Source organism: Polyodon spathula, chromosome 1, assembly GCF_017654505.1.
Source record: "Polyodon spathula isolate WHYD16114869_AA chromosome 1, ASM1765450v1, whole genome shotgun sequence".
In the NCBI taxonomy this organism is placed as follows: domain Eukaryota; kingdom Metazoa; phylum Chordata; class Actinopteri; order Acipenseriformes; family Polyodontidae; genus Polyodon; species Polyodon spathula.
The window spans coordinates 49,843,923-49,867,614 of NC_054534.1; the positions used below are offsets into that span (position 1 = coordinate 49,843,923).

General features: G+C 39.3%; 1 protein-coding gene across 1 annotated transcript in view; it reads left to right on the forward strand.

The window, feature by feature from the left end:
- Positions 1–23,692, forward strand: part of stpg2 (sperm-tail PG-rich repeat containing 2) — a 219,172-nt gene that overhangs the window by 145,154 nt on the left and 50,326 nt on the right. Inside the window, exon 10 of the mRNA XM_041257083.1 lies at positions 4,380–4,472. Coding sequence (XP_041113017.1) covers positions 4,380–4,472 — 93 coding nt within the window. The remainder of the gene's footprint in view (positions 1–4,379; positions 4,473–23,692) is intronic.

The following is a 23,692-nucleotide window of genomic DNA, read 5'->3' on the forward strand; positions in this document are numbered from 1 at the left end:
TCCATATTAGAAAAAAAAAAAAAAAAAAAAAGTTTTTTTTTTTTTTTTTTTAAATACAGTACCACTCAGAGTCTCTATAAAACCACATGTGACAGGATAGCTGGGAGGACAGAGACTCGGAGACAGTAAAACTGTAGTTAAATCGCTGCTGCGCTGTTTTAATCAAAAAATAAATTAAAAAAAAGTCAAACAAAACACTGCTCACAGAGCCAAAAATAAAAGATCAAACAAAAACTGTTCAGGCTGGGCAGAGCCTTCACTGAACTTTGTAACACAAAACAAATTTAGCAACACATAAACATTCACCCCAAAACACCTCCAACAAACAAAGGAATTTCCCCCTTTTTTATGGCATGTGGCTAGAGCCTAATTATCAATTACTCAATTAGCTCCAGCCACATTCTCGCATGTATTTTGGCAGGGATAGGAAATTAACCCCATCCCTGCCAACCACCACCAAATCACCACACAACAATATTTACAGACAGGGCCCTGCCCTGCCACACTTGTCTATAAACACTTAATATTTCATTATATGATACGTGTATTTATATAAGCTGATAATCATAAGTGAATTGCATTCAAAAATTTAATTTTTAAATAAAAATGTAAATCTTATCAATTTCAATGAAATGGTCACCCAAAGCAAAGGGATTTCAGTCTGAAGCCCAAGTCAGTTAAAAGTCTGAAATGTGTATTAATTAACCTTTTGTCACCAATTACTGTTAACAGGTGAGGGTCCATGATTACTATTAATATAGGTAGCATAGGCACAAGTTTGTCATTCAATGTAAGGGAGCAGCAAATGGCAAAATATGCTCAGTTAAGCAAAGAAAAGAGTGTCTGTAATTACTTTAAGAAATGAAGGTCAATCGTTAAGACAAATCGCAAGAACTTTGCAAGTGTCTGTAACTGCTGTGGCCAAGACCATCAAACGATTTGAAGAAACTGGCACTCATGAGGACCGAACAAGATCAGGCAGGCCAAGGGTGACCTCAGAATCAGAGAACAAGTTCATTCAAGTCACAAGTCTGCGAAACAGGCGATTAACTGCACCTGAAATACAAGCTCAGCTAAATGCTACTAGAAGTACAGATGTTTCAACATCAGCTGTTCAGAGGAGATTGCGTGAAGCTGGCCTAACTGGAAGAATTGCTACAAAGAAACCATTGTTAAGAGAGCAGAATAAGAGGAAGAGACTTGCCTTGGCCAAAAAATACAGAAACTGGACGTTTGAGGAGTGGAAGGCGGTCTTATGGACCGATGAGTCAAAATTTGAAATATCTGGGTCCAACCGCCGAGTATTTGTAAGACACAGAGAGGGTGAGCGCATGAGGCAGTGTCATGGTCTGGGGTTGCTTTGCTGGTGACAAATTTTTACCAAGTCCATGGCAAGCTCAACCAGCATGGCTATCATATTATACTTCAGAGGCATGCCATTCCATCAGGATTACGGCTAGTTGGGCAATCCTTCATTCTTCAGCAAGATAATGACCCGAAACACACCTAAAGTTGTGCAAGAACTATCTGGCAAAAAAGGAAAGTGAAGGACAACTCAATCTAATGACCTGGCCTGCACAGTCTCCAGACCTCAGTCCCATAGAACTTGTATGGGATGAACTGGACAGAAGAGTCAAAGCAAAGCTACCTACAAGTGCCCTACATCTCTGGGAATTGCTGCAGAAGAGCTGGGAAGACATGTCCGGTGATTTCCTGCTGAAACTTGTTAAGGGAATGCCTGTTATTAAGGCAAAGGGTGGCTATTTTGAGGAATCCAAGATTCAGAGACAATTTTCAATTTTCTTGAACATTGCTTTGATACTCCTTATGTTTTGTTTTGTATATTGTAACATGTGTTTTCATTTTCAAGTATTTACAGAAACATATGCGACGTAAAACACTGTCAATTACGAAAAAAACAAAACAAAAAAAAAACTAGTTTCCAGCAAGTGCACTCAAACTTTTGACTGGTACTGTGTGTATATATATATATATATATATATATATATATATATATATATATATATATATATAAACTCCAAGGCTCAGGAATACACATTTATGCTTACCTTCATAAAATGGACCGTCTTATTTGTTAAATGTCAGCATGCAGCATCCACCAGCAGTTGCAGCTGACAGCCTCTGTCTCTGAGGTGTGAACACTTTCATATGGCACGTTCAGTATCCACGGAATTCACCGGAACTTTGCCAACTTGTAGAGACATGGAAAGCGGTCAGAAAGCGAGTCACAAATCTCAGTCACTTTTACTGGCATCTGCAATTCTTTGACATAGTTCAAGTATGCAGCACGTTCGTAGTCATATTCTTTCTGCCATCCAGGTACTGCTTTAAGTAGACTGGCGTCAAAAACAGAAAAGATGTCTGCCTGACTTGGGTCAAAATGCGAACATCGCTTAAAAAGTTGGCAGCAGGCTTTTAAATCAAGGTGGTTTAGCTGGCCGTACTTTAGCTGGACGTAGTACTGATTTAACTTTGCTGCGATTGACTGGAAAACTTGTTGTCTGCGGCGGGTTTCGGCTTGGCAGCCTGAAAGTTGTTGCGATGCCATATCCTCGACCCAGCTTATCAGATCAGTCACTTTCAAACCAAGTCAGAAGCTGCATGAACCTGCTTGCATTTTCAGCCACATGTTTCCTTGGTCAGCAATGTCAATCTGTTTTAAAAGATCACAGATTTTAAGCAAAGACTGTGTGCCTGGTGTGACTTCAAGCTCTTCACAAACAAATTGCTGGTAGTACTGTTTTTTCTTTGCATGGTACCGTACTGCATTAAATCATGAATTCCACCTCGTAATCACTGGTTCTGGTGGAAGCGACACTGCTGCATGAACTTTGTCACTTTGATTGGCAATTGACTACCGGTATCGTAATTTACGACTTGGACAATGCTTAAATGTTTTCTTTTTTGAAGACGAAACCAGGATATCCACATCAGGGAAAGTTGTACGCCAGACATCACAAGCCAAGGAAAGATATGTGCACTGCTGGTAAAGTGAATTGCATTCGGCATCATTCCATGCAGCACATCAGAAACGCTTTATTCATGTACATCGCATTGTCAGAGATAAATGCAGAGACCTTGTTGAATTCTAAGCCATAGTTTACAACAGCCTTTACTGTGGCTTGTGCTACAGTTGAGAAATTTACACTCAAACTGAACAGGCCATTAAACACACGGTCAGGTCGTTGTCGTTCCAGCTGCCAGGTACAAATAAAATGTGGAGTATACAGTTATCCTGTGCGTCTGTTGATTCGTCGGCTGCTATTGAAACTGAATTGCATTCCGCCAGTGCAGATTTAACAGACTCAACGTGCAAAGCAATTAATTCTGGTAAATAAACCTGGCTTAGTTTGTTTGCATACAGAAAACTGCCAGCGTTTGCTACGTGTTTGTTGAATTACTCCCTTAGTTTCGGATAATCAATTTTTCCAAAGGTATGTTGGCAGCAGTGAAGGCCTCCACCAGCTCGAACGTTCTTTCGATTCTTGATGAACTGCTTTCAGTTGCTCTTTTAAACAGTAACTGTCGCTAGCTTTTTATTTTAGCAGTAGCTTCTGAAGTAGATTTACGTTTGATATGCGATTCTGATGCAATATGTCGATCGATCGTGTTTTTTCTTGAAAAATCTATAGTCACATTGCAAGACGAACAAACCAATTCACCTCTGTCTGCATGTAAGATTCCTGTTGAGAACTGCTTCACACGCTCCTGGGCAGAAATGTGTTTAGATTTTTTGGATTTGTCCGTCATATTTCGCTTATTTTAAGTAATGCCGCCTTCAACATGTTTTAGTTCAACCAAACTGATGTTGCATGTACTGTAACGTTACGTCATACACAAAGTAGACGAACACTCATTCCGCGAGCCAGTGATTGGATTTAATTATCACATAGCCACATAAAGAAGGAAGTAATGTGTTTTTGCATGACATTGACCTGCTTTTGTATAGCTGTGACCGCGGAGGTTTTAAAACAAACTATTTTATAAGTAATTCACCTTTTATTTTGAATAATATTTTGAAGGTTAATTTCGCGGACAATCCTGTATTTCACGATTTCCGGGAAATCGCGATTTGAGTAGACCCCTAAGTATTGGTAATACTATAGTCAATTGTTTGTTATCTCTTAGTGGATAACAAACAGCATGATTGAGATTCCAACGTTCAGGTTGTTACTAGCAGACTGTTTGCACATTCATTTACGGTAAACAATACACGGTTCAAAACCCTGTGCAATGTGTTCACTATACACAGTCCAACAACATAATTATTACTATATTTTTAAGGATGCATGATAAATAGTAACATTTTTAAAATGTTTTTAAGGCATAATGTTTCCAACCCCTATGTTCCCTTTTAGCTTAAGGACAAGCCTGAAGGGAGATCTACAAGTCATAAATCATCTGTGTTTGGTTCAGCAACAGAAAGAGAACTGACTCCCGTTGTAGCAAAGGTAAGATACTGTGCTATTAACAGTCCATATACATTAACTGGATGTCATTATGAATCATAAACTCTGTGTTTTGTTTCTGGTAATGGGAATACATTTAAGTGGAGGCCTCAAGAATGGCACCAAAAAAAAAAAAAATGTCTGATTTATAAATTGAAAATCATTCTAATGAGGATATACTTGGTAGAAATGTTTGTGGGAAAGTACATGAATCTGGCATTGGATGTTGATCAGACCTGTTAAGTGTTCAAAGGTTTGGCTTTGCAGTACACTTTCTCAGCATATGTTATAGCTTCTGTCAGATTGCTACAGTTTTCATAGTGACAGATGTGCCATTTTTGTTTCATACCCTGTCATTCAATTATGTTATAATTAGAAGTATATGCTACTTGGATCTAGAGTTCATTAGTGCTTTCCCAGTGAATACTGAATCGTGGCTGAAAGCTTTGACAAGATTGTGTAATAAGTGAGCGAGGATTTGGTTGCACTGGCATAGTTTGTAAGTGTACATAACTTCCTTCACTTTTACATCATCAAAGGCTTAATCGGATTGAATAAACAATAAGATAAGTACAGTGATGTTCAGTATGATATTAACATTTGAGTTTTAATAATGAGGAGGCTTTATCAAAACTACATCACTAGAACACAAACTATCAACCAGCTACTACTGCACTAGATCTTAAACAAATGGTAACAGAGTACTGGGAGACAGTCAACATGGTTTTAGGAAAGGGAGATCGTGCCTAACTAACTTGCTTGATTTTTTTGAGGATGCAACATCGATAATGGATAATTGCAAAGCATATGATATGGTTTATTTAGATTTCCAGAAAGCTTTTGACAAAGTCCCGCACAAAAGATTAATTCTCAAACTGAACGCAGTTGGGATTCAAGGAAACACATGTACATGGATTAGGGAGTGGTTAACATGTAGAAAACAGAAAGTACTGATTAGAGGAAAAACCTCAGAATGGAGTGTGGTAACCAGCGGTGTACCACAGGGATCAGTATTAGGTCCTCTGCTATTCCTAATCTACATTAATGATTTAGATTCTGGTATAGTAAGCAAACTTGTTAAATTTGCAGACGACACAAAAGTAGGAGGAGTGGCAAACACTGTTGCAGCAGCAAAGGTCATTCAAAATGATCTAGACAAGATTCAGAACTGGGCAGACACATGGCAAATGACATTTAATAGAGAAAAGTGTAAGGTACTGCACGCAGGAAATAAAAATGTACATTATAAATATCATATGGGAGATATTGAAATTGGAGAAGGAATCTATGAAAAAGACCTAGGAGTTTTTGTTGACTCAGAAATGTCTTCATCTAGACAATGTGGGGAAGCTATAAAAGATGCTCGGATACATTGTGAAAAGTGTTGAATTTAAATCAAGGGAAGTAATGTTAAAACTGTACAATGCACTTGTAAGACCTCATCTTGAATATTGTGTGCAGTTCTGGTCACCTCGCTATAAAAAAGATATTGCTGCTCTAGAAAGAGTGCAAAGAAGAGCGACCAGAATTATTCCGGGCTTAAAAGGCATGTCATATGCAGACAGGCTAAAAGAATTGAATCTGTTCAGTCTTGAACAAAGAAGACTACGTGGCGACCTAATTCAAGCATTCAAAATTCTAAAAGGTATTGACAATGTCAACCCAAGGGACTTTTTCATAGATACAAATGGAGATTAGATAGGGGCATTCAGAACAGAAAATAGATTTTTTACACAGAGAATTGTGAGGGTCTGGAATCAACTCCCCAGTAATGTTGTTGAAGCTGACACCCTGGGATAAGATGCTTGATGAGATTTTGATCAATAAGCTACTAACAACCAAACGAGCAAGATGGGCCGAATGGCCTCCTCTCGTTTGTAAACTTTCTTATGTTCTTATGTTCTTATGTTCTTATATATAGATATAGATAGATAACTGTGGAAATACTTATTGTGATTGTGATCAATATACTGTGTACAATAGTGTACGTGCAGAGTCTTCTGTTCTATAAAGGGTAATTTCTCGGGTATTTGTGCAATGTGAATGTGTCAGTAAATTTAATGTAATCCTACTTGTTGTAGGACTAAAAGTATTAGGTGTATTAGTAAAAATGCAGGTTGGTGTGACACAGTGATTGAGCCTGCCTGGCAAAGCTTCTGACAGCTGAGCAAACATTTAAGACTCTCTTATATAGTCCAGTTTGTACATGATTAAATTTGTATTTTATCTATATTTCCGAAACGGCATGACTGTTCATTTTAACTCAACATTTTATTTACAGTATTACAGATATAGTTAATAGTCATTTTAGTATTTACTAGTGCTGGAACAAACACAGTATTTTCACGTTCAGATATTTGTTCATAATTTAAATATTCGTTCGTATATTCATTAGTCTTTCAAAAAGTAATAAAAACCATTATATTTGACAGCATAGCGGCAGGGGAGTGGGCGTGGCCCATGTGTGTGTGCCTTTATTTTACAGCAAGACCTTACAATATGTAACAGGTTAAAATAGAAAAATATCTCAGGAGTAAAGAATAAGTTGTGTAGGACTTACTTTACCCCAGTGAATTAACTACAAAACAAACATTGCCAAATAGCAGTTCAAGTTCAACGTTGTTTTGTTTATTCCCAAAATAAAAGTACATAACGTTGACACTGCATTTTTCTTTTCTGTTATTTTTCTTTTTTCATTCCTTGCCATTACTGTTTCTTCACAGTAAACAGTGTCCATAGACACATTTTCATAAAGTAATAACATGAGGTTTACTTGTGACTTTTTGTGGATGAACAAGCAAAAGAAAACTGAAAAAAACTTTACACTTCAAATAAAACAAACGTGGAAATGGCATTGTAAAGTTAAAGGGAAAAAACTCCAAGTAACAAAGTCACAACAAAAAATGTATAATATATACAATCTATATAAAAATCACTACACATTTTCAGCATGTTGGGCACTGTTTAAGCGAGACATTTCAGAATGATGTGCTTACCTTTTTTCTGTCCCATGAGATTCTGACTGACTCTGAAGCAGCACAACACATTTTTGTCCCAGACGGCTTACAGTAGAGATCACTATGTGTGTGTGCACATAATCTGATTTGTTTACTTTTTACTGTCAGACTTTTAAACACAGGCTCAAGAGGTGCTCTGTTGATCTTGTTTTATATATATATATATATATACTACACACAGTGCCTTGAAAAAGTATTCAGACCCCTGACCAATTCTCTCATATTACTGAATTACAAATGGTACATTGAAATATCGTTCTGTTCGATATTTTATTTTAAAACACTTAAACTCAAAATCAATTATTGTAAGGTGACATTGGTTTTATGTTGGGAAATATTTTTAAGAAAAATAAAAAACTGAAATATCTTGCTTGCATAAATATCAACCCCCACACATAAATATTTGGTAGAGCCACCTTTTGCTACAATAACAGCTTTAAGTCTTTTGGGGTAAGTATGTACCAGCTTTGCACACAGTGTCGGAGTGATTTTGGACCATTCTTTTTGGCAGATTTGCTCCAGGTTGTTCTGGTTGGTTGGACGACGCTTGTGGACCGCAATTTTCAAATAGTGCCACAGATTCTCAATGGGATTGAGATCAGGACTTTGACTGGGCCACTGTAGGACATTCACCTTTTTGTTATTGAGCCACTCCAATGTTGCTTTGGCCTTTTGCTTGGGATCGTTGTCCTGCTGAAAGGTGAATTTCCTCCCAAGCTTCAGTTTTTATGTGGACTGAAGCAGATCCTCTTGCAGTATTTTCCTGTACACATAGCGCTTTGAGTTTTGGCCAAAAAACTCTATCTTGGTCTCATCTGACCACAAAACCTTTTCCCACATCGCAGCTGGGTCATTCTCATGCTTTCTGGCAAACTCCAGACGTGCTTTCAGATGGTACTTTTTGAGTAACGGCTTCATTCTTGCCACCCTCCCATACAGGCCAGTGTTATGCAGAGCTCTTGATATGGTTGACTGGTGCACCATTACTCCACTCCCAGCCACTGAACTCTGTAGCTCCTTCAAAGTGATTGTTGGCCTCTCTGTGGCTTCTCTCACAAGTCTGCTCACAGTACGAATACAAGGGAATTGCAGTTGATCAGAAGAAAAACCTTTAGAAAACGTTTAGAAAAACACACTGTAGTTAGTGAGCAAGTCCTAAGGCAGGTATATCCCACAAGTATTGGTTGGTGGTTTCTTTGAATTGAAAAGGAAATGCTAAATTGTTTGAACCACTGCACAAGCTCAACATCAACACATTTGTATCAAAGATCAAATCAAAAGTTAGTAGTGATAAGACAGTGACTATCAATACAGACAGGGAGTATACCTGCTGCCCCGGCACGACACCTCCCAGCACGTCATCAATGCAAAGATCTCCCAAGACTGCACAAAGCTCCCCAGTGTGTACTTGGCACACCACCCCACCCCACCCTGAGCACCCAGCACCTCTATGACAGGATGCACCTCAACCATCAGGGCGTTAAGATTTTCGCCAAGACCTTGAAAGACTGCTCCCTGAGCCGAGACCCACCCAGTCCCCTCCGTAAGGACAGATGCAGGGCACAGCACAGGCAGGAGCCAGTGAAGAGACCCATCAGGGGAAACCCCACACCAAAGGCTGGACATCGCCAACCCACACTGTGTCCCCCAAGGCCAGCCCAGCCAGTCCTAGTCTGACCTGGCTTGGCCCGTCACAGCAACCAGCACCAGCACCAGGGCAAAACTGGTCATCAGCAGCAACAGAGCTACGCTGCGGCCCTCACCCAGCCAGCCAGCCCTGCCCCCATTGAGCTGGGGGAGATCAAAAAGCTCCTGAGCATATTGTGCACAAGGCTAATGAACTGTGGGACACCACATTGGTAATGTATAGCGAATAAATAAGTAAAAAAAAAAAAAAAAAAAAAAAGACACGATTTGTATTTATAATTCACAATGTGAAAAAGTTAGCTTAGAGAAAAATAATTAAATATATAAATATGAAATTGCTATCAATTTGCAGCTGGAACATTCTGGGTCTGTATTTCTTGGCTTTTGGGCTGAAGAGCACACACCCTGAGTTTCTCAACGGTATTGAAGGAGTGGACGTGTTGGTGCTGCAGGAGACATGGTGCAGAGCTGACATGTCCACCTACTGGCCATCAGACTACATAGAGCTAATAGTGCCCTCTGTGAAACACACACAGGTCAGGCATGGTAGAGTCCTGGGGGGCATCATCGGGTGGTATAGAGAGGGGAGTCACATATATGGGTCAAAATTAAACGTGTACTGTTGCAACAGCAGTGACAGATACATGTGTGCAGTTTAGATGGCACCCTCAGACTCTGCCTGATACAAAGGAATACTTTCAAAACCAAATTACCCATTTCCAAACCCTAGGCTCTGTGCTAGTGTGTGGAGATTTCAATGCCAGGACTGAGGGAAACACCCACATAGTGGGGAGTGCCTCTCTATACCACACACCTGTAACCTCCCAAAGACAAAGCCACAACAGTGTGGTAAACAAAAGCGAGAAGCAGGTCCTGCAGCTTTGTAAAGGCCTGGGTCTGTACATAGTTAACAGCAGGACCAGGAGGGACTCTCTGGGGCGATTCACATACAACTCAGCTCTAGGGAAGTGTTGTCGGTTATGCCATAACTGATATAGATCCAGAATTAATAGTCAGGCAGCAAATAACCCTATCTGACCACAATCAAATAATACTGTACTTAAAACAGTCAACACAAAACATCCAAGAACAAGACCCCCCCCCCCCCCCCCCCCCCCCCCCCCCCAAACAAATTAATTCAGCTCAAACCCAGTTATAAATAGACTGAAAGAGAGGGATGTTAAACAATTTCCAGTCTGCAGATTATGAACCTAATAAATTTGGATTCCATTTAACAATCAAAAAACTAAATGAAATATTTGAAATTACAGCAAAAAATCTAAAATAAAAACTTTCAATACAAAAGGTGCAAACACAAAAACGAAACAAAATTAAATCTGGTTTGATAACCAATGTGCAGCTGCAAGAAAGGAGCTCAGACAGCTATCTAATAAAAAACACTGTGAGCCCCACAATCAGGAACTATGCCTCAGCTACTGCCAGGCTGTACAGCACTACAAGAACATGCTCTGAAAAGAAAAACCACACATCCCAAAAATTAAATAACATTGAAGAGTCTATTGAGCAAAACACCTTCTGGGAAACTCTAAAAACAACTAACACCCCAAAACAATAAACAATTGGCAATTCAAAACAGTAACATCTGGAAAAAATACTTTGAAAAAAATATCAAAAACAATCAAATCCCACAAGATGCCCCTATCACATGACATGAACTGACAGTCCAAATTCTAGCCAAGTCTTGCTGTACAGCCCTCCATTCACTTTAATTTGAGTCAACTAGATTCTCTATGCTGGAAACAAGTAGTAAAAAGCAGGCTCTTTATTTCAGCTTGGTCTTTACTCACAATTTACAAAAGCTATATTTAGTTTTCTACATTAAAGTAACTTGAGGAAGAATAATTAAACCATTTAATTTGCAGTTGTAAATGTTTGAGTAGAAACTCAATGTCTGATGAAAACAAGGCATATATAAGGTTAAATATATAAGCAACTTTCCTTAGTCAATGGTAACCATGATAAAAATAAAAAAAAAAACAGTGAATAAAAATAAAACATTTGCCTTTTTCTATACATACAAAATGACCCTGACTTTTACAGCATAAATTTACAGGTAAAAATAATATGCACAGAACACAAACTAATGATAGTTGAACAGAACTAACTTGCACTTATTATTCAGAGTCTGCCAGAGTATTGTGTACAAAAAAAAAAAGCGACTGGCAACCCCAGGCGATACGGAACGACTGGCGACCCCAGGCAATGCCAGGCAGGCATCCTTGGGCTGAAGCGTGGCAGGCATCCTTGGGCCGAAGCGTGGCAGGCATCCTTGGGCGAAGTGAGGCAGGCATCCTTGGGCGAAGTGAGGCAGGCATCCTTGGGCGAAGCGAGCCAGGGAGTCAGGACAAGCTGGGGTGTGGGTGTTGGCCCTCTTCTCGACCACTGCGGCCAGGCGGTTATGCAGGGGCTGCTGTGGACCGCCAGCATCTGGTATTGGTCCTTCTGGTGAAGGGAGAGGCAGCTCCTGCTCCTCTCCCCCTGATAATGATGGAGGCAGAGGCAGCTCCAGCTCCTCTCCTCGTGATGGTGGGGGAAGTGATACCAGCAGGCATTTATCCTCTGCTGGTGGGGGAAGTGACACCAGCAGGCATTCACCCTCTGCTGGTGGACGGGAACCCAGCAGGCATTCACCCTCTGCTGGTGGACGGGAACCCAGCAGGCATTCACCCTCTGCTGGTGGACGGGAACCCAGCAGGCATTCACCCTCTGCTGGTGGACGGGAACCCAGCAGGCATTCACCCTCTGCTGGTGGACGGGGACCCAGCAGGCATTCACCCTCTGCTGGTGGAGGAGGCAGAGGCAGCTCCTGTTGCTCTGCTCTGCCAGTGGAGGTGGCGGAGGCGTGTAGTCTCCTGGCGACGGAGGTGGGAGCGGCCTGTAGTCTCCTGGTGGCGGAGGTGGGTGTAGTCTACCCTTGTTACAGGGGACTGGTGCAGCTCTCCCTCACTTGTAGGGAACTGGTGCAGCTCTCCTTCACTTGCAGGGGACTGGTGCGGCTCTTCCTGCTGCTCTGGAGACAGCGGTGGCTCCTCTCCCTCTGATGCTAGAGACGGCAGCAACGGCTCCTCTCCCTCTAGCGCTGGAGACTGCTCCTCTCCCTCTGGCTGCGGAGGCGAAACCAGCAGGCATTCTTCCTCTGCTGGTGGAGATGAGAGCTGCATGTCGTCTCCCTTCAGCCCATTGAGGATGCAGGTAGGCGTGGCTCCTCCCACTTGGAATGCAACCTGCTGGGGCAGTCCCATATCGGCAGCCAAGTAGTAAATCATCATGGCTGCTGGGTTCATGAAGGGTACTAGGTAGAAGTGTTGTTCCCAGTGTTCCCAAAGTTCCCCATCTCTGGCCCACAGCAGGTCAACAACCAGTGGGAGGTCCTCCCCGCTCCACTCCGGGTCCGACACCCAGTCCAGCATCTCCTCAGATGACAGGAAAGGCTCAGTTTCCTCTCTCCTGGGCTCTAGTTCCTCCTCCTCCTGCAGTCATTGCTGCCGCTTTCCTCTCCTGCTTCGCCCCATTTCTTTATTTCTTTATTTATTTCATTTATTTATTTTTGTAATCCAAAAACACTTCCCCCCCCCGCCACGAAAAAAAAAGTGCAGTCCCTGCTGTGGTCTTCGTCTAGGAGGCTCTGCACAGTTTAATAATGAAAGAGACAGAAAATAAACGGTTTGTAACAAAAACAGCACACGGCACGTGAGGCTAATATAAATAGACAAACAAAACAAATAGACACTGACAAAAAACAAGGTGGACGAACGCTACACAAAACAATTGATATTTATAATTATGCTTCTCTCTCTCTCTCACCCGTTCACTCCTGAACACACAACCCCAAGTATGTGAAAACATGCTGCTTTTATGCAGCTGTACCGAGACTCGACTGCTAATCATTCAATTGGAGTCGTGGTACGACTGCACGTGAATTAATAAATAAAGTGCAATTCCCCGTGCTCACATATTACATTTCACTTGCATGTGAAGTGCTGAGCAATCCTCGTGCCTTAATACAAATATACATTTTAAACACCCGCTTATATCCCGTGTACCAATGACTATACACCAACATGTAACACACCACTTGCAACATATACAGAAAATACACACAGGGGCGGGCACTTTGTCACAGGAACACATATAGGAAGTCATATGTGCTCTATAAAAAAATTTCATTACCCATGACCTTTGACCTCTGCGAAGGTTCAAACCAACAAATTGGCCTAACTCGGATCAGTGCACTTAAACTTCAGCGTAAGATTATGCTCTGTACACGATACAACTTAAGTAGCCCATTAACTAATTATAGGAAACGTAGCAAGCTGTGTTAGGTATCATGTGTGATGATTGCACCATGTTTTCTTGGAAGCTTTTATAGTTGCTAGCAACTCTAGTTTCAACTTTCAATCATTTAAAATATGCTGACGATAATGTAAACAGCACCAAGCTAGAGACAGTGATCCCGAACTTTTAACGTGTTACTGTTTATAGAGAAAACTCAACTTTATTATGAATATTGTGATGTTTTAAGCAACATACTACGATAATGTTCATTATGCTAATTGTTTGTTTATTAGTTTTAAAATGTTTAGTAAAACGTGACCTATTGTTTGACCTTGTTAGTACAACCGGCCCCCTTTGCTAATGACATCTTCAGTCAGGGTTATAACCAAGTACAAATCTCCACATTTTTGTAAAATGACTTTACACTTACTTCTAAAGATGCAACACGTTTCAGTAAATTCAAACTTCACATCCCACACAGAGGGAGAACACAAATGTAAAACACCATTAAGTGGGGGTGACATTGCAAGGGAGATGAAGGGAGGTTTCACAGTTTTTTAAAATTATTCATCATTTAATCATAAAATCACAATTTACAAGATTAAATACGAACATGAAACTTACTTTTTGTATAGATATACAAATATCAATTGCTCTGGATAAAAGCATCAGCCAAATCAATTAATATGACATATTTTTAAATTTATTTATACATTTATAATATAAACATTAATTTCTACATTTTTTTAAAAATATTTGTTTCTAAGTAGAATTATTCCTCTACATTTTTAAAATCTTTTATTTATTTCTACTTAATAAATTATTCCTTTATTTTTAATTAAACAAGGAACTACAGCTTATCAGAGATCAGAGATTTAGACAAGGAAGCTACATGCCACTCTTGTGTACAATTCCATTCTATGGTAGGAAATAAAGTAGAACCTTCAGGTTTTCAGTGATAGCTGGTCAGGCATGGATGTAAGCTTAACAAATTAATGCATTTTAACAACAATGCAGTGGTGCAGCAGGTTAAGGCCTTGTGCTCTTCAAGGACTACATATTGCAAGTTCAAACTTTTTTTTTGTGCGATTTTTAAAACATAAATACATTTTTTTAATGTGAATGGTGTGGATATAAAACTGCTTGCGTTCCCTGGTTTATTTTGACGTTGACCAACATGTGAAATCACATGATTGGTAGATGTCCAGTCATTTAGCTTTTCTGTTTGAAAAGTTGCTACACACTCTTAAAATTTTATTAAAAGTTTAAAAAAGAAGAGGAAGAAGGAGAATAACAATTTTACCTTAGTTTGATTTGATTGCTACCTAATTGTGTATCAGAGGTATTTACGTATATAAAACAGATATTGCAAACTAGAAAGAGTGCCGAATGGGAAAAACCTCAGAATGTAAAGTTTCCTCTGACTTTTGGTACTGGTACAGATGGTAGTTTTGCCGCTCCAACGTGTGAAAACTGCAAAACTCTTGGAGCTGTATAGTGAGTATCGGTAGTTTCCAACAAGTTTTTCTAACTTGTACGAGGAACTCTCAATTATTTCATTTTGGCCTGTCAAAAACAAAATACATATCTGAAAGGACTTTGCTTTAAAATAAGTAAGCTTTCATTTAGATGTACTGTATTGGTTTTGTTGGTACAGCACAATATTTTCAACAGAAGTAGTATTTTAATTCACTGTATGATTCTGAAAATCTCCCTTGCCAAAACTAGATGACATGTTAACTGTACATACTTTAATTCCATACATATTGTAGTGGTATGTAAAATTTCCCATTAATGACCTAACAGCAAAATCAAATCTAAATGTTATCCGTGTACAGAACTGCGTAAAACATAAAAGGCAAAAAGGATTTAAAAAAATAAAAAAAATAAAACAAAAACACCACAGTTTCCAGAATTAAAACAGTATCCTAAGTCAGTATTCAGAATTGCAGAATGTAGTGCGCGATAAGGCCTTAATGGTAATGTCACAGTGCAAATGAAAATGTACAAAATCAACTAAAGTCACTGATAAAAAATAAAATACATAACAGTTTCTAAAACTGTTTAATGGTTAACTGTTACATTGCCCTAGCTTGTCTCGTTTGCTTTGTTTTGGCTGCATTTTCGTCAGGTGAAACTGGAGGAAGCGCTGTGTAACTGCACAATATAATACAGACTGATCTGGCATTAGAGAGAATTAAAACAAACAAACAAAAAAAACACAGGCTGTGATGGATATTCAGATAAATTGTAACATTGAAGAGATGGTCTTTGTATCAGAAAACTGTATCTGGGTAATGGATCTGAGTGCTGATGTACATCACTATGTATAACTTTTTTTACGGTGCAGCCCACCAGTGAACAGTCTTAACTTACATTGCCCTTCCTGCCAGATGAGTTTGACACCCCTGCTCTAAAGAGAGGTACTGTACAACGATTAGCTGTGATGCCAGGGCTCAATGGCATCCCTCTCAGTGCCTGCTGACATGCAAGGTTCACGGGCCATTCCTGCTATCTCCACACGGCGCTCACTCTACATTAACACAAGAATTCTGCGTGAATCCTGTTACCTTCATACTGCATGTATTGTATATGATCTGGTAACTCTCATCAATTTATTATCAGGTTAGTTGCCTTGTCCGTTGTGTTTGTTTTAATTTAGATACTAAAGTCTTCATGCATGATATTAGTGGAAAATCCTTTTACATATTTCCAGCATTTTTTTTTCTTTTTTATTAATTACAAAATTCTAGCAAGCATATTCATTCATCTGTACCCTTGGTAACTGATCATTTTCAATTTTATTTTAAATGTACAAGAAGTCAGAAACTGTTTTTTTTTCACCCTATTCAGTTATACCGGTGACGTATTTTCTAACTACATAAGGGAATTCCCAAAACAGCAGGTTGTAAATTTAGCCTGTATACCACTGGTTTTCTTACACGATGAGATACCCAGGCAGCGGAAAGGATCCTGTTTCTGTCAGATTCGACCCCACAATTTGTCCCATGGCAGTAATACTGCAATTTTTGCAGGACCTATTTGATGAAGGGAAATCCCCATCCACGTTAAAAGTGTTTCTGGCAGCCATTTTGGCTTGCCATGTCAAGATTGAATCTGTCTCCCCAGGAGCTCACTTCCTGGTGGGACAGTTTTTGAAAGGGGCTTGACGGCTTCGACCACCTCTCAAGGATATTTTTCCTTATTGGAGGCTCAACATAGTGCTTGAGGCACTCGTGAAGCCTCCATTTGAGCCCTTACATTCATCTGAGCTAAAATTTTTATCACTTAAAGTGGCTTTCTTGCTTGCAATCACCTCCACTAAGCGAGTGAGGGAGATGCAAGCATTTTCAAGTGCTAAAGCCTGCTTAATTTTTTCAGGAGCCAGGACAAAGGTTACGCTTCATACCAATCCTACTTTTTTGCCTAAAACTATCTCGGCATTCCAGATCAACCAGTCTGTGGAATTGGAGGCTTTCCATCCACCTCCTTTCCAGTTTGACAGGAAGCAGTAGTTTGAGGTGGTCGGAACAGTTTTTCGTCTGTTATGGGGCTAAGTCCCATGGGCAAGCCCTGTCTAAACAGATGCTATCAAAATGGATAAAAGACACAGTCAGGACGGTCTATGGGTGAGCCAACTTCCCCTGTCCAGAAAAGCTTAATGCTTATTCCACCAGGGGCATGGCAACTTCGTGGACTTTGTTCCAGGGTGCATCTATCAATAACATTTGAAATGCCGTGGCTTGGTCTACTCCCCATACCTTTGCAAGATTCTATCGACTGAATGTCATGGATCTCTAAAACCTGGCTTTGAAACTAGAGTGTTGAGGGTGGCTTCAGGGTGAATCCTTACAACATAACACAGAGGTGAGTTCTCCCTCAATTTTTTAGCCCTGGCTACTTGTTTCTGGGGTTTCGAACGATAACGCACAAGGCACAGTTGCAGTGGCAGTCTGGTCATTATGCAATATTGCCTTCGCGATGGCTTTGATACACTCACCAATTTGGTAATGGTTACATTTCGTACTTAATAGGGAAAGTTGGGTTATTATCAAAACCATGGTTTTAGAAATGTAATCATTAACCTTCAAGGTTGCTGTGTCGATGATTGCAGCATGTTTGAAGACAAAATTATACTAGTACCTCTGTCTGCAGCCCTCTTATGCACTTGGGGGCGAGCATGGCTACATCACGGGCACTTGCACATAGCTTTGGTATTCTATTCGGTAACGATTACATTTATATTTCCGGGTTCTTCTAAATGGCACAACAATAGGGGTTTTACCCTTTACAAAACACACACACACACACACACACACACACACACACACACACACACACACACATATATATATATATATATAGTTCTTGTATATATTTATTTTGTTACTTATGTTCTGAAAGGCACTTTTTTGGTAAAAATGTTTGCAAATGTATTTTGGTTGTTTTTTGTAATATTGGTCTGACATTTTGTATGCAACTTCCCAACATATTGAGTTTTCATTTCAAATTGTCAGGAACCTTTGTTATGTATGTTTTCATAGTTTGTAACCCAATAAAGAGTGACTTTTTGTAAATGCGCTAATTTTTTCCCACATTTTCTCATCTGTTACAGTCTCTTAAGCGTTTTTATTCCAGATAACTTCATAATATGAAAGGAAACTTTGTTCTTTTGATTTTATACAACGATCATGCCTCTAGGACTGTGATGGGTTAGAATGCCCCATCCAGATAAAATCGTGAGAATGTGTGGTCAGCAGCAAATGATTATTGATAAACTGGCTGGTAGCCACGCATATGATAAAACCTGTGCCAAGGAGTAAGTTAGGTACAATATAAACAATAGATAGACCTGCAGCTTTGGCTAAATGGGGTGTGTTGTCCAGAAGAGGAAAGAGACAAGTAAGAACAGATACTGAAAGTGAATAATTGCTTGTTTGATTTAGTGTTCACTTGTTTTGTGTTTTATCTGTTTGGTTTGGCCAATGAGCTGTTTTGTTTTGTACAGTGTTTTGTTTTTGTTTAAATATTTTATTTAATAAAGAAACAAGTGCATTTGCGTCTCGCCTACTAGTACTTGCCTGTTGTGTACGCCATTCTCTTCCTGGCCTGATGTCACCTGGGCACAACAACATAAAAAAATATGATTTCTACAGGGGGAAATGCAATTTAATGTAAAACAGGTGAAAATTGCTTGGAGTTTAAATTAATAAATGATCATTTACAATTATTATTATTTAAACAGCAATGAAAAACATGAGTTTATGGGTAAAGGAAACTGAAAATTGTAAATGCATTAAGGTGAGTAATAAACTGACTCTGTTGTGATTTAGCAGTTGGTTCAAACAATTTAACACCAATGCTGGATTGTAAATAAATATAAAACAGGTTGTTTTTTGGATGCTGCTGCTGCTGCTGCTGATGATAGCATCTGTAACAAAGTGTACAGCAAATTAGTACATGGAGTCTATATGTGCGTAAACACTTGCTTTCCGGAATCCTTCAATGGTCTTGTACAAATGCACACAAAAACATCAAGTGCAACGCCTAATTGATAGCTCTCATCAGTTGGCTATTCATTCCTTTTTTTAGATAATATCACAAACAGTGTCGTTCCAGTTAATGATATAAAATGTATTTTTCCTGTAGTAGAAGATATGCACTTGTTTAAATGTAAAGAACGACTAAATGTACAGTATTAAAACACTGCGTTTTAATTCACTGTTAGGTTTTTTTTTTTTTTTTTCCCTCGCACTTGTAATGTACTGTCATAGGCAAACATGAAACCGGGTTTATCACGACCCACTTTTATACAGCAATCATGATATAAAGCAGGTTCATCTGTACCTTCAGTGTAGTATTATTCTTAGTATTAGTATTAGTCTTAGTATTAATATTATTCTTAGTATTGTTTTTAGTATTCCTATTAGTATGAGTATTGTTATTGTTATTATTGTGGTGTGCAAGGTATATTTGTATTTGGATTAGTTTTAATTGCATAAAAAAAAACCTTTTTTTTAATTCAAGTCATGTAGAACCCGACCTTTATCAAAATAATCAGACTAGACAATACAATCCAGTGAATACAAAGGAATAGAAATAAAACTAAATAAAATAAAAATTAAAAGGTGCAACAACTAACCTAAAATAATACAGAAAGGAAGAATTAACTAAACGGTATAGAAAAGGAATCATAAACAACGACCCCCCCCCCGTTAATCAGCGATCGAATGCAGTCTATGGTAGATTACCCTAAAGGTTACAACTGCATTCCTGACAGCTATTTAAGACGAAGGTTTAACAGGGGTATCGTTAGTAACATAAATATTTACTTTTGTTAATATTTGCGTTCAGACAACCTATCAAGAATTATCTATTATCAAGCAGCTAAATTTGGATTCTAGCTTCTAACGCAGAATGATAATTGTCTTGTAAAATCCACATCAATTTGTATAAATCACTTACAACCAATTACTATAGTGTTCATTAAAACAAAACATTAATTTTACTTTAAGGTCGGCTTATTCTCGAGTTCATAAGAGGATTAAAACACTACTCATTGAATACTTGCACTGCCTCCTCCAGCTATTCCGTGTCTTCAACAGTACAGGCGGTCGAAGGCTCTACTGCTGGCAAGGACAGGTCAGGTTCAGGTTCCGGGGTCTGCCTTTCTTGGGTTTCATCTCCACTTCAGGGTATGAAAGAAATGTCTTTGCAAAGAACAATAGTCATTAACTTTTTAGGTATTCCACTGAAACAGCAGTTTCTCCACCAATATGTGCACTTTGTCCAGTTATGTCTGGGATATTCCACCACAAAACTGCACTGCTAGCTCAATAAATTGAATATATTTCAATTTATGTCGACTTCAAATGTTCATCCAACTCTTTCTCCAGTGATCAACTGGGACTAAGTTAGAGATTTGATTACAAGTACTTTATTTTAGACATCTTACGCAGCGGACTCCCACACCAAGGCAAACACTAGAATAGTTATCTCGTATTAGATTGTCCGAAAACAGTATCTCTGTTCCAGCTGGACGCAGGCTGGATCTCCAGATTATCACAGTTCAAAGACTGGTTTGTATATCAGAACCTTGGATTTCGTGTCGGGGAAGCTGTTTGAGTGTCGTGCTCATGCTTTAGTAATGCTCTTCTTTGAGTGTTTCTCATTGGCTGCTCTGGTTCCAATGCAACCCCTTGTTCCCCATTGGTACGCAATTCTGCCCACTGTCACCTGGATTTATGTGATGGACTGTTTCCTGTCTGAGGTGTCAAAGCATCCAGAACTGTCTGGCTTGCAGCACCAAAAGACTCATTCAGCGATTGTGAAGATAAGCCATTTGTTCAGCAGTTAGTTTATGACACTTTTTAAAGCATTCTTTGTCAGTGGGGGAGTTTGTCACCAGAAACCAAGTAGACACTGAAATGGCTTAAAATCCCCCCTCAGTATATTTCAATTCTGTTACTTTCATACACAGAAAGATATTATAACCCACTCTGATGCTACATCATCATCATCATCATAATAATAATAATAATAATAATAATAATAATAATAATAATAATAATAATAATAATAAAAGCTTTTTTAGATTTATTTAATCGTTTCTTGTCTGCTGCAGGTCTGTTAAAAGTGCTATATAAATAAAATCTGATTTGATTTGATTTGCAGTGTTCTACCCTGCCATTATGGTATAGGATGATTATGACCCTTTCATTACACAAATATCGATGCATCAAAACGAAAAAATAAAAAACTAGGACATATTTGAATTTTTTCAATACCAGGAAACATTGTAAAAATTTAACTGATAAGCGGTACACAGACTCCGAGATATACCAAACATATCACTGTTATAAAAACATTATAGCTATAAGTTGCACTTTACTTAAAGGGCACGACTTGGAAGTTGAAAATATTTTTTTATTTGTGTTTATGAATTATGGGAAGGCAGCACTGATGACATTGATGCTTGGCGTGCAGTGCCTGTTGTGTATATTCTCCAGTATTGCCGGAATATTTCCTCAGTGCATTTACACTTGCAAAGTATATTGGAATCTGTCCTCTTGTCCTCTCTGTCTGGAATAAGAGATCAACTTTTGTGATGATAAGAGGACGGAAGAGGACGGATTCCGAAACGGGTTTGCTAACACTACTAAAATATTCCGGAATACATCCTCTTGTCCGCTCATTACGGAATATTTGTGCTAGTGTAAATGCACCTTATGTCAGACCTGGGTTGTACAAGTGGGCAGTCTGTTTTAAGTGCTCTGTAAAAGAAAGTGTAGTTCAGGCTTCCCTAAAAGCCTGAACTACATTTCCCGTAAGGCCAGAGTTGGCCAGTCAACCACGCACCCGGGGTTAACAGCATTCACCTGTAGCTAATTAGGCAGGTATAAGAACGGGATAGAGACAAATAATTGTCACTCTGTTCTGCACAAGGATCCAGCGTTTGCTACTCTTAGATAACAAGAAAAGGTAAAGTTTGTTTTGTTGTTTTTTATCGGTAAACGGGCTATCCATCCAATATTGTAGTTTAAGGACTGTTTAAAGAAGTTTAGTTTAGTTCTCCAATGTGGAGATAGGATTTTGTTTTGTTTGTATTATTTGGTTAAAAGTGAATGTTTGTTTAAAACTGACTGTAGTAAATAAACATTTGAGCCCCGCCTCGTTTGCACCATACTTTCTGTTGTTGTGAAACTTTCATTCTTGCACTTAAAGACTGTGATAAAGAGCCCAAGACAGTGACTTAAATATTATACTTTGTTACTTGTTAATAAAACAAACTTAAGTGAGATGGATGCAGTAATTTGGTATAAAACTGTGCCATTAAATGGGGGAATTCTGGGTACATTGAGGGAGGGGTCTCTCTCTCTCTCTCTCGCCTGGCCATGCTGTGAGTAAGACACATGTTGAACTTGTATGATGTTGTAATAAACCGCAGGCATTTTGTTTTAATTACCACAGTGGTCATTGTTTGGTATAAGGTGCATCGCTATTATTATTAGACAATTGTTTAGGGGTTTACCCCAGAGCTGTATATGTATATAAACTTGTAGTCTATTCTGCTCTGGCCCTTGGGGTTTGTTAGTTTTGCAGGTCCCTAAAGCTGATTATAAGCAGGTAATCGGAAATGTAATACTGGGGGCTCGTCCGGGATAATATGCACATTTAGTTTGCGTTGGTGTATAGTTTTGCACTGCGGGTTTATTATTTGTTGATTTATTGTGCACTAAGTTGCTTACTGTTTGTTAAGCATGCATGGAAATTCTGTAGAGAGACACAATGTGCTGTTTCCAACAGTTTCGGCTCAGAAAGATTCTTTGCAGTATAGTGTGAATACAAACCCTTTTCTTTCTGCAAATGCTAAAGTTGTGTCTGTGTGTCCTGAGTTGTTTACTTCAGACGGTGTGAGACCAGTTAGTACTGAGTTTGCAGTACTGAGTGCTGATTCTGGAAATGGAATAGGAATTAACTCCTCGATGTCTGGTGAGAAATACTGCTGTAAATAATGAATACACTAATGCAAGTACTTTGAATCCATTCATTGATTATTCTGTACCACAGCAGCAAAGTCAAGTGTGTACGAATCCATTTATAGCAAACAATCCTTTTGTACATTGTCATACTGATGCAAACCAAGTGTCAAACCCTGCACAGCTGGGCTTAGAGAACAGGCACACTGCTAATACTCTGGTGAGTGTGGCCTACAGTCACTGCCAATCAACACCATTGCAGGGTGGGTAATCACTTTTTGTGACCTACACACCAATAATGCCAGGTCGCCAGCACCATGCTGATTTTGTAGCTAGCAATGGCCATGGTCTGATGTATTCAGAGCCAATTGGGAGAGAGCAGGGTGCAGGCCGATGTTATTTTGAGGAGCCTTCTCGTGATAATCGGAGGGAGCAATCACGCAGTAGGCTACACAGGCAGGTTCATTATGAGACATTGCCCACCAATAGTGGATGCTCGAACCACAAGGAAAGAATTCCTACTCTGTGGCCTGGAGAGTTTGATGGCCCTGGTTCGTGGAGAGATTTTCTCTGCCGCTTTGAAAATTGTGCAAACCACCTGTCAGAAAGAACCAAGGCTGTACAGCTTAAGTATTGTTTGGCTGGGGCAGCAGGCTGCATTGTGCACAAAAACTCCAGATCTGATCAGTGGGATTACAAGCGAATGGTTTCAGAGGTGGAAGCTGCTTATGGGAATCTTTCTGATCAGTCTGCTACTCTTGGTATAGAATTGCGACAAAGAATC